This window comes from Propithecus coquereli, unplaced genomic scaffold (genome assembly GCF_000956105.1).
Source record: "Propithecus coquereli isolate 6110/MARCELLA unplaced genomic scaffold, Pcoq_1.0 Scaffold353, whole genome shotgun sequence".
Lineage (NCBI taxonomy): Eukaryota > Metazoa > Chordata > Mammalia > Primates > Indriidae > Propithecus > Propithecus coquereli.
Genome location: NW_012149208.1, coordinates 1488316 through 1500488, shown reverse-complemented (window position 1 = coordinate 1500488; position 12173 = coordinate 1488316). Strand labels below are relative to the sequence as shown.

At 43.7% G+C, this 12173-nt stretch overlaps 1 protein-coding gene across 1 annotated transcript in view; it reads right to left on the bottom strand.

Moving 5' to 3' along the window:
• Positions 1-10959, bottom strand: part of SKP1 (S-phase kinase-associated protein 1) — a 15180-nt gene extending 4221 nt beyond the window's left edge. The window contains exons 1-4 of the mRNA XM_012651311.1: positions 10780-10959; positions 7875-7971; positions 5124-5143; positions 1177-1275 (exon numbers count right to left, since the gene is read on the bottom strand). Coding sequence (XP_012506765.1) covers positions 1177-1275; positions 5124-5143; positions 7875-7971 — 216 coding nt within the window. The 5' untranslated portion in view covers positions 10780-10959. The remainder of the gene's footprint in view (positions 1-1176; positions 1276-5123; positions 5144-7874; positions 7972-10779) is intronic.
• Positions 10960-12173: the final 1214 nt, after the last annotated feature.

Genomic DNA, 12173 nt, shown 5'->3' with positions numbered 1-12173 from the left:
GACCCCATCTCTACCAAAAAATGGAAAGAAATTAATTGGACAGCTAAAAATATATGTAGAAAAAATTAGCCGGGCATGGTGGCACATGCCTGTGGTCCCAGCTACTCAGGAGGCTGAGACAGTAGGATTGCTTGAGCCCAGGAGTTTGAGGTTGCTGTGAGCTAGGCTGACGCCACGGCACTCGCCCCAGGCAAGGGAGTGAGACTCTGCCTCAAGAAAAAAAAAAAGAAGGAAAAGCCAAGCAAAAAGGGTTTTAATAAAATAAAATAGCTTTTTAAGAAGGATCCTAGGCCACACAGTGGCTTATGCCTATAATCCTAGCACTTTGGGAGGCTGAGGTGGGAGGATTGCTTGAGGCCAGGAGTTCGAGACCAGCCTGAGCAAGAGCAAAACCTCGTCTTTACAAAAAATGAAAAAGAAGAATTAGCCAGGTGTGGTGGCGCACACCTGTACTCGCAGCTACTCGGGAGGCTGAGGCAGGAGGATTGCTTGAGCCCAGGAGTTTGAGGTTGCAGTGAGCTACAATAACGCCACTGTATTCTAGCCCAGGAGACAGAGCAAGACCCTCAGAAAAAAAGTATTCCAATTACATAAGAAAAGAAACAGCAATTAGTATTTGACTAAAAAGGCATTTTCAAAACTCTTAAAAGGGTATGTAAGAAACTAACGCCAATTATTACTTGGTGGCGGGGCAGTTTCTGGTCAGATGAGAGACAAGGATGGGAAATTATATTGTATACTTTCATAGTTTGGGGATCATGTGATTATTATTCAGAATATGAAATATATTTGATGCAAAGTGGGATAAAAAGAAGCCCTACTCTGGGAAGTGGCCCTGCATCACCCAGCTCATTAACCTTGACCTCATCTACTCCTTCCTTGCATGGTCACTTGCCGTAGCTCCCACACTAACCTTCTCCCTGCCTCTCCTCAAAAGGCAGGGCGTGCTCCTGTCTCAGGGTCACTACACTTGCTCCTAAATCCCAGAATTCTTTTACCCCACATATTCACATGTCTTTGTTTAAAGAATATCTTCTCAGGAAGGCATCTCCTGATCATGCTTATTTTAAAAATAGCTAACTCTCCGCCTACCAATCTCCTTATACTCTCCCTTCCCTTCTTTATGCTCCATAGCTTTTCCATTTGACATATGTCTTATGCTGTGTGTTTCCCTACCTCTTTAGAATGTAAACTCCATAAGGGCAGAGGTGGTTCACTGCTATGACCCCAGCACCTAAAAAGCACCTGGCATTTGAATGAATGCAAGCAAAAGTCCTTTTAAAAACATTTCACATTAGTATAACACAGAATATTAATTGCAAGACAATACTCAAAAGTCAGAAAGAATGACATCTAACTAAATAACTTCTAAATCATAACATAAACTGACATAAGATAAGCAAACTGGTAGAAACCTTAAACAACACTTTTTTTTTTTTTTTTTTTGAGACAGTCTTGCTCTGTTGTCATGGCATCAGCCTAGTTCACGGCAACCTCAAACTCCTGGGCTCAAGTGATCCTCCTGCTTCAGCTTCCCAAGTAGCTGGGACTACAGGCATATGCCACCACACCCAGCTAATTTTTCTATTTTTAGTAGAGACGGGGTCTCGCTCTTGTTCAGCCTGGTCTCAAACTCCCAACCTCAAGCAATCCTCCCACCTAGGCCTGCCACAGTGCTAGGATTACAGGCGTGAGCCACCGTGCCCGGTCTAAACAACTCTTATAAAAAGCCCATTAGATAATACCACTGAACTGCACACTTAAAAATGCCTAAGATGATAAATTTTATGTTATGTGTATTTTACCACAGATTTTGTGAAAAAGGCCCTTTGGACTACAACATGGATGAACCTTGAAAACACTATGCAAAGTGAAATAAGCCAGACACAAAGGACAAATATTATACAATTCCATGTATGATGTACCCAAAATAGCCAAATTCATAGAGACAGAAAGTAGAATAGTGGTTACCAGCGGCTGTTGGGGAGGAAGGGTGCAGGAATGCGGATTTATCATTTAACGGGCAAAGAGTTTTAGTGTGAGATGATGAAAAAGTTCTGAAGATGGTTAGTGGTGATGGTTGCTATGAATGTACTTAACATCACTAAATAGTATACTTAACAAAAGTTAAAATGGTAAGTTTTATAATATGTACATACATTTCACCACTATTTTCTTAAGCCCATTAGAAAAATGGGGAAATGAAAACAGATAACGCAGAAAATATAAATGGCCACGCACATAAAAAGTTTGGTTTTAGATTCACTTTTTACCTAGTCTAGGGAGATTTAAAAAGACTTATAATAGCCAATGTGGTAAGAGTATGGAAAAATATGCAGTGAGGCTGCATCCCAACTGCATATTGTCAGTGACCTTTTAAAAAATCTCACAGGAAGGAGCCAACAGAGCTGAATATCCTCATCTCTAAGTCTAGCCAGTTTTTACCCCAATGTGGAAAAAGGCTGCTGTTTCTTTAGATTGAACATCCAGTTGAATAGCTCATTGTGTTAATGAGCACGTGCCCCAAGACTAACATCCTATTCAATGTGGGAACTGTTTTGCTTAGGCACAAGGTAAGGTGATCAATTAAAAAAAAAAAAACAGGCCGGGCGCAGTAGCTCACGTCTGTAATCCTAGCACTCTGGGAGACCGAGGCGGGTGGATCACTCAAGGTCAGGAGTTCGAGACCAGCCTGAGCAAGAGCAAGACCCCATCTCTACCAAAAATAGAAAAATTAATTGGACAGCTAAAAATATATAGAAAAAATTAGCCGGGCATGGTGGCACATGCCTGTAGTCCCAGCTACTAGGAGGCTGAGGCAGTAGGATCGCTTGAGCCCAGAAGTTTGAGGCTGCTGTTAGCTAGGCTGACGCCACGGCACTCTAGCCAGGGCAACAGAGCCAGACTCTGTCTCAAAAAAAAAAAGAAAAAAAAAAGTTGGCCACATCTGTACAAAACATGTAGACTTTTTTCTTGTCATTATTCTCTAATATAGTATAACAACCATTTACATAGCATTTACATTATATAAGTAACCTAGAAATGATTTAAAGTATGAAAAGATGTACACAGGATATATGCAAATATTATCTGCATTTTATATAAGGGACTTGAGCATCCTTGGATTTTGGTATTCACGTGGGGGGAGGCAGTCCTGAAACCAATCCCCCATGGATACTGAGGGACAACTGTAATTTGCAAGACATGCTATCTGAAAGAATATAAAAAGTACTCTACTAAGAACAAGTCCCTCTCTTCTTTTTAAGCCAGTCAAATTTGGAGTGGGAGGTTGTACAGAACAGTTCTCTTAAAATCACATTTAAAATCGGTGGTTCCTAACAATGGAGTCCATGAACCACCTGAAACTTTATACAGTTGTATGAGAGGAGAAACAGAAATACCATATATAAAGTTCTTAATTAGGAGGAAAAGTGATTTAATAGTGAGGCTGAATGACCGGGCGCCATCTGGTAAAAAAAAGATGAATCCTTATTCTTACTCTTTATACCAAATTCTCTAGATAGGACTATATTTTAAAAAGTGAAACAATGGAAAATATTACAAGTAATAGAATCTCAATCTATTCAAATCTGAAGCCCAAAGATGTGTATATACACTCAACAGATCATGCAGCCACTGACAAAAACAAGGCAGGCAGCTTCATACATATTGGTATGATCTCAAGATTAAAGTTTTTAAAAGCTAGATATGAAAAGATAAATGATATAAAAAGATAAATGTTATATGAATAAAAATGGGAATATGCTTATATATATTTTAAATATCCCCAAAAGGATACATAAGGAACTATTAACAGTATCACGTATGAGGAAGTTAAAGAAAAACATAGGTTGAGGGACACAGTTATTGGGGCTGACAATAATCCAGACACAAGATGGTAGCTTGGACAAGGTTTGGTCCTGAGGAGCAAAAAGGAAATGGTCTAATTCTGTATGCATTTTTAAAAATTTTAAAATTTAAAATAAAATTTAAAATTTTATTTTTTGTAGAAACAGGGTCTCACTATGTTGCTCAGGCTGGTCTCAAACTCCCAGCCCCAAGCAATCCTCCAGCCTTAGCCTCCAAAAGCGCTGGGATTACAAGCATGAGCCACCACACCTCGCCTTCTGTATGTATTTTGAAGGTAGAGCCAAAAGAATTTGCCAACAGAAAGGAAGCAGAATGTGAGAGCAGCCAGGGAAGACACAGGTTTATGGCATGAGAAGGATGGAGTTGCCATCAACTGATAAGGGGAAGGCTATCAGAGGAACTGTTATTTTTAGCAAGACAGGATCAAGAGCTCTAGTTCATAAATTTAAAGTATTGGAGAGCTAAGGGCAGTTGTATATGTAAGTCTAGAAATCAACAGAAGAGATGAGACCTGTAGGTAAGTTTAGCAATTGGCATATAGATGGTTCATAATGCTATGAGACTCTGACCAACCGAACAAGTTGCGTATACATACAGTGCAGTGGTCCAAGGATTAAGCTCTGGGGAACTGCAGGCTTTAAAGATGCGAAGACAGAGGCTGTGAGTGAGGTAAGTAGTAAGTGAAGTCTCTCGGAAGCCAAGGGAAGGAGGGAGTAATCAAGCATCAAACGCTGTCAAACATGTCTAGATGAGAACTGAAAACAGGCAATGCGGTTGAGCACATGGAGTTCACTAAGCTGAACTGGCAGTTCCAGTGGAGTAGTGAAGGCAAGAGCAGATTCAGAAAGAATTCAACTCATGTTATCCTGAATGGATGGATTCACTCATCTTCCCTCTCCTCCTTGCCACCAATGCCTCTCCCTGATGGCACCTCAAGTTAGAGTAAAACTATAAAATAACAATGTCTCATGTGAAGTTCTATTTGGATCAAGTCACTTATGTTTTTTCTAAACAAGTATGAAATATTTTTAATCAGGCAAGAAAAAGAAGTTATACACTGTAAAATGTATTTGGGAAATTAAGATATTAGAGGAAACATAACACAGAAGACCAGCTTGTTTAGACCCAAATGTTATTTGGAAGAAAGCTTAAGTCACATTAAAAATAAGGCCTTTATGGTTGTAAAGGATCACTTCTCTACCATTTAAACCAAGGACATGTACTTTTTTTGCTTTTAAACTAAATGCCCGTGCTTGCGTCAGCAGCACATATACTAAAATTGGAACGATACAGAGAGATTAGCATGGCCCTTGTGCAAGGATGACACGAAAAAAGAAAAAAAAATTAAAATAAACAAACTAAATGCCCAAGTAGCAACAGTCACTCCTTTAAGCTATTAGGTTTCAAGGACTTCTAAAGGACACCTGTATCCTGATACCACAACCTGGACCTGAATTAATCAGCCAATCCACATGTACACATGCCAAGATTCTCACTTCTGATTGTCCTGTGATTACAAGGTTTCATTGTTGTTTTTCTAAGTCATATGTTGTTTTTCTAAGTCACCCATATCCAGAGATGGAAAACAAGAAAAGCAGTAAGTTGCCAAATTGAAAAGACTCCAGAGTCCTCAAGAGGCTAGAATCTTACATAAGCCACTGGTACTCAAAACCACTCACCTCCAATCCCCAAAAGCTATGGAGGGAAAGAATCACTTAACTGTTGCTATCAGTCTACTTGCTTTAGTGATCAAAGTTGGTGTGGAAAACCTTCAAGGAGACTTATGTTCTTAAAATTGGCAAATGCTTCTTTGAAGCAACACTGGACAGATTAGTGTGTCAGACACCAAGATAAAGAACGCTTTCATTGCCAAAGCAAGTATTTAGGCAGCAATTTTGGTATCAGTTTCTACATCTTCTAAACAAAGCCTTACTCACCTGCCTTTTAGGGACACTTGGATTGCTTTCACACTCTTTATTAGTGACCATAGCATACTTCTTCATTCAACAGGTACTTGATGAACAGTGACTGTGGGATGTACCAAGGGGTTTACAACTTAATAGAAGTGATCTACGTATGTAAGTTACCAGGATACAGGACTGTAAGTGCCACGTGATTGGCACCAATTACCAAGAATTGTATATTCAGCTTTTATGAGAAAACAGAAGTCATCCACTTAGAAAACAGAAGACACACCCTCTGCAATTCAGCTTCCGCCTCTACACCATACCTAAATACATGCTGCTGAAAGTCCTCTAACTTATTAACGATGAAATCTTAAGTGACCAGTCTACAGTGTATGAATCTGGCAATCACTCTAGTCACCTAGAAATGATCCCTTTTCCCTTGGCTTCCACTGATTCTCCACTTCTAATTTCTAAACTCTTAACACTCCGGCCCCACCCCAACACCATCTTCTTCCATAGAGTTATATACTCCCTTAACTCAACATGAGGTAAGGTTTTTTTGTTTTTTTTTTTTTTTATCTCTAGTCATCTATAATTCAGGGGCCAAGATTTACATGCTCAATTGCCTGGTAGATTGCTACACAGATCTTTTGAAGGAATCTCAAACACAGTTCAAATTCAAAGTCATTTTCTTCTCAAACCCACTTTCAGCTCTACCAACTATAGTATCACAATTCCAACCCACCGGAACTAGAAACCTAAATTTTACTTTTCCCTAATACACCCTATCTACTTTACCTAGGAATGATATCCCCAAACGTCCTAATTTTACTTAGATTTAAAATATCACCTTCCTAGTACTACATACTGTAGTCTCTCCAAAAGCCTGAACACCAACCTAGATGTTCCAAGAGCACCACTTGGCAAACAACTTTATTATTAATGCGCTAAATACACCATGTGACAGTTTGTCTTGTTTTGTGTCTGGCTCCCCTCCTAGTTTACAAATTCTTCAACAGCAAAGACCATGTCTAACTCACCTTCTTTTCACCAGCACACAGCTAGTGCTTAGCACATAACCCTTCCCTTCATTTAAATATTTATAAGCTGCAGATCTTCCCTACATAAAAACTTCTGACATTTGGCCAGGTGCAGTGGCTCACGCCTGTAATCCTAACCCTCTGGGAGGCCAAAGAGGGAGGATCGCTTGAGTTCAGGAGTTCAAGACCAACCTGAGCAAGACTCCATCTCTACTAAAATAGAAAAATTAGCCAGGCGTTGTGGCATGGGCCTACAGTCCCAGTTACTCCGGAGGCTGAAGCAGGAGAATCCCGAGCCCAGGAGTTTGAGGTTGCAGTGAGCTACGATAATGCCACTGTACTCTACCCAGGGCGACAGAGTAAGACTCTGTCTCAAAAACAAAAAAACAAAAAACACACAAACTTCTGACATTTAAGTACCAAAGAACACTCTTAGTTTTTTTTCCCCCCATCAATTCTAGACATTGATTTGTACCAACCCACTGGTAATACTAAGAGATCCACATTAACTTGTAAAAGTTTCAAAGTTTCAAGGCCTGTTTTTTTCCCTCATTTTGTTGTGCTGCACATATACTTTGCTACAGTTTCAGAGGAATGACAAAGTAGACAAAAGAGAAAGCTTGTTTAAAAAAAAACAACAAAAAAAACCTACACAGCCATCTACAGAGTTTACTCCCTGCCCTCAAAGTGCTCTATTTAGCTACCATATAGGAAGTTCTCTCTTTTCCAAAGGCTTTAGTTTTTGTCATTATAACTTGTGAATCCAAATATACTTGAAACAGAAATGGACCACTGTCTGAGGCTTAGAAATCAATATTTGCTAATTTATCGTCTTATCCATTTAATAAGGGAAAAAACCTCACTAATTCAGACAACAAAGAAAAAAATGGCCTGTATCAGAACAATGCAGATTATACTTTAAAGACAGAAAAAAGGAAATTTTATCCCTTCATACTCTGGAATACCTCATAACAGATTGCTGCTCACATAAATTTGATATTCACAAATTATCTCGAATTACACATTTCTTCCCATCCAGGTTTTCTAATAAACTTACCTTCCAACATGGTCTTGATAGTCACAGACTGTTTGGCAATTTCCACATCAACTTCAAATATCTCTCCATCAGAACTCTGCAACTTAATTGAAGGCATCTAAAAAAGGTATATTGAATGCAAAATTTAACAGATATTAGTTCTATGTGACATTTCATCAACTATAGTATGTCAGAAGCCTCTAACTTATTAACCATAAAATCCCAACGACCTATAGTACATAACCCTACAAAACACTGTTGTAAGTAGTTATTCACAGGTTAGCGTACAGGCATTTCTACAAAATTTTTTTCAAAGTGTAACTACAAGGAATAGAAGCTTTTAAGGTCTGCCCCACTGAACTCACTATTGGTATAAATTTAAGAGTTACAGTCTATACTTTTGATGCAAAATATGTCTAAAATCAAACAAACTTATTTGCTTTTTGTCTGCCTTTTGTCTCCCAGTAAATACAGACTACTCCATTTGAATAGTTAATTGCCATAATTAACCACCTGCAAACCTGAGGCAGGTCAACCCAACATAAATAAAGCTACCATACAAGATCGTAATTTCCCCACAGCGAGACCCTTCCAGTGAAAAATTAGTTCAGATCCAAAGAGTAGATCAGGATATGCTCATTTGTGTCTGAACCAATGCAAGACCACATATCAAGAGAATAAAATGACTTAAACATAAGTATGTCAACAAAATTCCCTAAACCTACTAAGGAGCTTAAATTTCGAATTCCTTTTTATCTTTCATAACTGTCCAGGTGTACAACTTGGAGATCTTCTGGCAAAATCTCCATAATAACCTATTATTTGCTCCAAAAATATATTAACTCAGATTAATTATGAGTCATTAGGAAAAAGACACCTCTTATGTAAAAGTTAATTAAGCAAATAACTTCAAAAGACTTGAGTTCTAGCAAGGAAAAAAAAAAAAGCTTTTGAAAGTTGTAAGCCAGCCATCTCTTATTATCTTCAGATTCTTTAAAAAAGAAAACATACAAAATAAAAACATAAGGGGGGTGGGAGGGAAGCAACAATACCTATCAAGATTAATTCAAAACCTCATGAAGTTCATATGTAGCTTTTAAATGGTCCATGCCTCTGAGGTATTCATAATCCTGTGACATCACTACTTATAACTTAAAGCATCTCTGAAGCCTTCTAGGTGTGTTGTATTAAAAATTCTGTCAATTTCCAAAAAAGTGTAGAATTTGGCATTTCAAACATACATTGCACCTGTTTTAGGTTCAGAGAGGATCTTAAGATCCACTCCGTAAGTTAAAATACCCATTCGGCTTTTCTGAGACAATTGTCCCCGACCCCCTAAGCAGACGAGCTGGTAGAAGAGAGCAAAAAAGTAAAGCATGTTTTAACCCAGCCACTGAAATATCCTGCTCTCACTCATCCATAGTTGGAGAGAATCAGATTTCACTTTCAGTTCACAAACATGTCTGCTTCTCCATGTTGCTCGGTGCTTGCCAATAACGCAGTTGTCCTGCTCAGTGGAGAAAGGCCCAGAGGACCCTCCCTGTGACAAGGCAACAACAAAGGGTATCCCCTAAAGAAAATATTTTAACAGTGAGCCCAATTTTTAATTACACAACATTTAATGTTCTTTTTCTATTACACAGTACTGGAATGAACAGGACAGAATCACAAGTCTAACAATGCAGTTGATAAAATTAAAGCAAGACGACCATTTCCTATTTCTTTCAAATAACTCATGATAAACAGCAAGATGTGCTTAGTCATATTCAAATTCGTCTATTAGGTTACCCCTATGGGAGCTGAGATCTCCTTACGTAGCAGGAAGGCAATGGGTTAACCCGTAACTGGATGCACTTTGCAATCCTAGACTTAAAGAACCCTTAGTGATACTAGAATTACGTGTAAAACGTTTAAGTGATAATAGATGAAATTTCAAATGGACATGCTTTAGGCTCCTGTACTTGTAAATTAAATAACCCTCCAGGGCTGGCATGAAATGGGTTCCATCGCATCATAAAGGAATAAAAAATCCTGCATTTTAAGTGACCCGAAATTCTGACACCTCTTTTTAGGCTGCACAGTGGAGGAGACTGCATTGTTCTATGGCACAGATAACATTCTACGGTGACGCTCTGATGAAATATGCATGCCCCCAAAACCCAAACCTGAAGTTTCCACTAAAAAATGAACCAAAGTAGGTGAATGTCCTGCCCCTTTAAAAGCCAGACACCTGAAGTTTGACACAGACAGGGCTGCTAGAAGTCACACCGCGATGACGAGGGTATCTGCTATCACAATCGTTATTTCAGCGACTCCAAGCTGGGGCAAAATAACGCAGAGACACGTTTAGGAGGAGCAGGCGACCACCTGCAGAGACCCGCACCCGCAGACCCGGCCAGGACTGGTGGCCGGCGACGCCAGACACGGGGGGGAGAAAGGATGGGAGCCAAGACTCCGGCGGTCACGGGCCACCATGGCCACTCTCCCTCCCGACGACAACAAACGCCGAAACGGACACAGGCCCACGCTCACGACAGCCAAGGGACCCCCCATTCAAAGCTCCACCACCCCCCGCCCCGGTCCCGCCGGCAGGCTTAACGCCAAGGGAGGCCCGGGCCGCGGCCTTGCCGCCGAGCTCCGCGCCGGCTGACGCCCGCCCGGCGCAGGGAAGGCCCAACGCGGGGTTCGGCTCACACTCCCGGGGCGCCGTGAGGACGCGCGGGCAGAAGAGGCCTCACGGGTCGGGGGCGGAGTGGGTGACCCGGTGCCTCCCGGAGAACGCGGTCGGCAACGGGTTCCACCGGGCCTGAGGGAAGACCAGGCCCAGCTGCCGCCCGCCGCCGCGGGCCCAAACCGCAGCAGCGCCGCCACCCAGCCCTCCATCCGAGCGCCGCAGCCCCTCGCGGCTCCGTGGGCGGCTACTCACGGTGTTCGGTCTCAAAGGACTGACGGCCGGAGGCTGACGAGAGCCGGGCGGCGTCCGCACAATAAGAGGAACGCGGAGGACGAGGCCACTACGGCGGCGCGGCGCGGCGTCGGCCTTTATAGGAGCGGGCGCGGGCGCCGAGGACCCCGGGGCCCGCGTCGTCACACAGCTGGCCGGGCTGGCCGCCGAGATCGCCTGATGGCAGGCCGCGGACGGCGGGGCGGGCCCAGGGCGCCGGCGGGAGCGGCCGGCCAGGGGAGGGGCTTTCGCCTCACCGCCACCCTTGAAAGCGCCGCTCCTTCTCCTCAAAGCGGGCGCCGGGCGCCGGCTGGGGTGCCTCCGTGGCCTGGAAAGGTTTTTCAGGCAGGGGCTGTCCTAGGCTGAGTGAAAGACCCCAGTCTGGAAAGCCTGGAAACAACAAAACGTGGGCTGGGGGTGTGTTTTTCACGGAGCTGGCGGCGCCCGGCGTGTCCTCAGTCCCCGCGATAACCCCATGGGGAGAAGTATTTAGATTTTCTGCCCCTTTACAGTGAGGGACCGAGTTCAGGACGGCTAAGTGGCACAGGTTTTGGACCGTACTCCACCTTTGGGTGCTCTTAAACCTTATTTCCTCCACCGGCTTCTGAGGAGGGGACCCCACATAGCCGCTGTTGCCGGGAAACCGCGTCCAGGGAGCAGGCTCCCCCTAGCAGGAAGTACCCGCTCCTTCGGCGAACACCACCGGGGCCTGCGTGTGGGGCGCAGCGCTGGGGGTGTGCGGTGACCGGGCGGCCAGGGCCTGGCCCGGACAGAACCCCGGAGCGCGGGACGTCGGCGGGAGGACGCCAACTCCAAGGGAAAGGGACGCGTCCCCAAGCCCCCGGCCTCGCACTGCTCCCTGGAGACTCGGGCGCCAGGCTCGCCTGACCAGCACGCACGTGATGGCCCTGCTGACACCGGGAGGACAAAAGATGCTTCCACACGGGGCCCGCTGCGGAAACCCGAGATCCGCAGCTCCTCCGGGATGGGACTGGGCAGGGAGGCCAGGTAGCTCCTTGGGTTACCAGGTCTTTGTCCACAAGCTGCGGTATCCGGTGTCTGCCAGGTGCCACAGCTGATGACAGAAGGTGAAAGGCCTGCAGCTCTCACGCTTCTCCGCAGCACAGCCCTGCCGCCGCAGCTCCGGCTGCAGGCCCCCCAGGCCAGGCCAGCGCGAGCCCCTTGGCTCCCTGGCCTGTGGCACTCATGGTGGCACCTTATAAACTCGCTGAGCATCCCAGGTGGGACTGTGCGGGGCCAGGTCGCACAGCTGGCCCCAGGGCCCAGCACAGGGCCTGGCGTAGAGTAGGGATGCGTTTTTCCATATAGGTGTGCGAAGTCCAATATCAGAATCACCAAGAGGTGCTTGTTTTAAA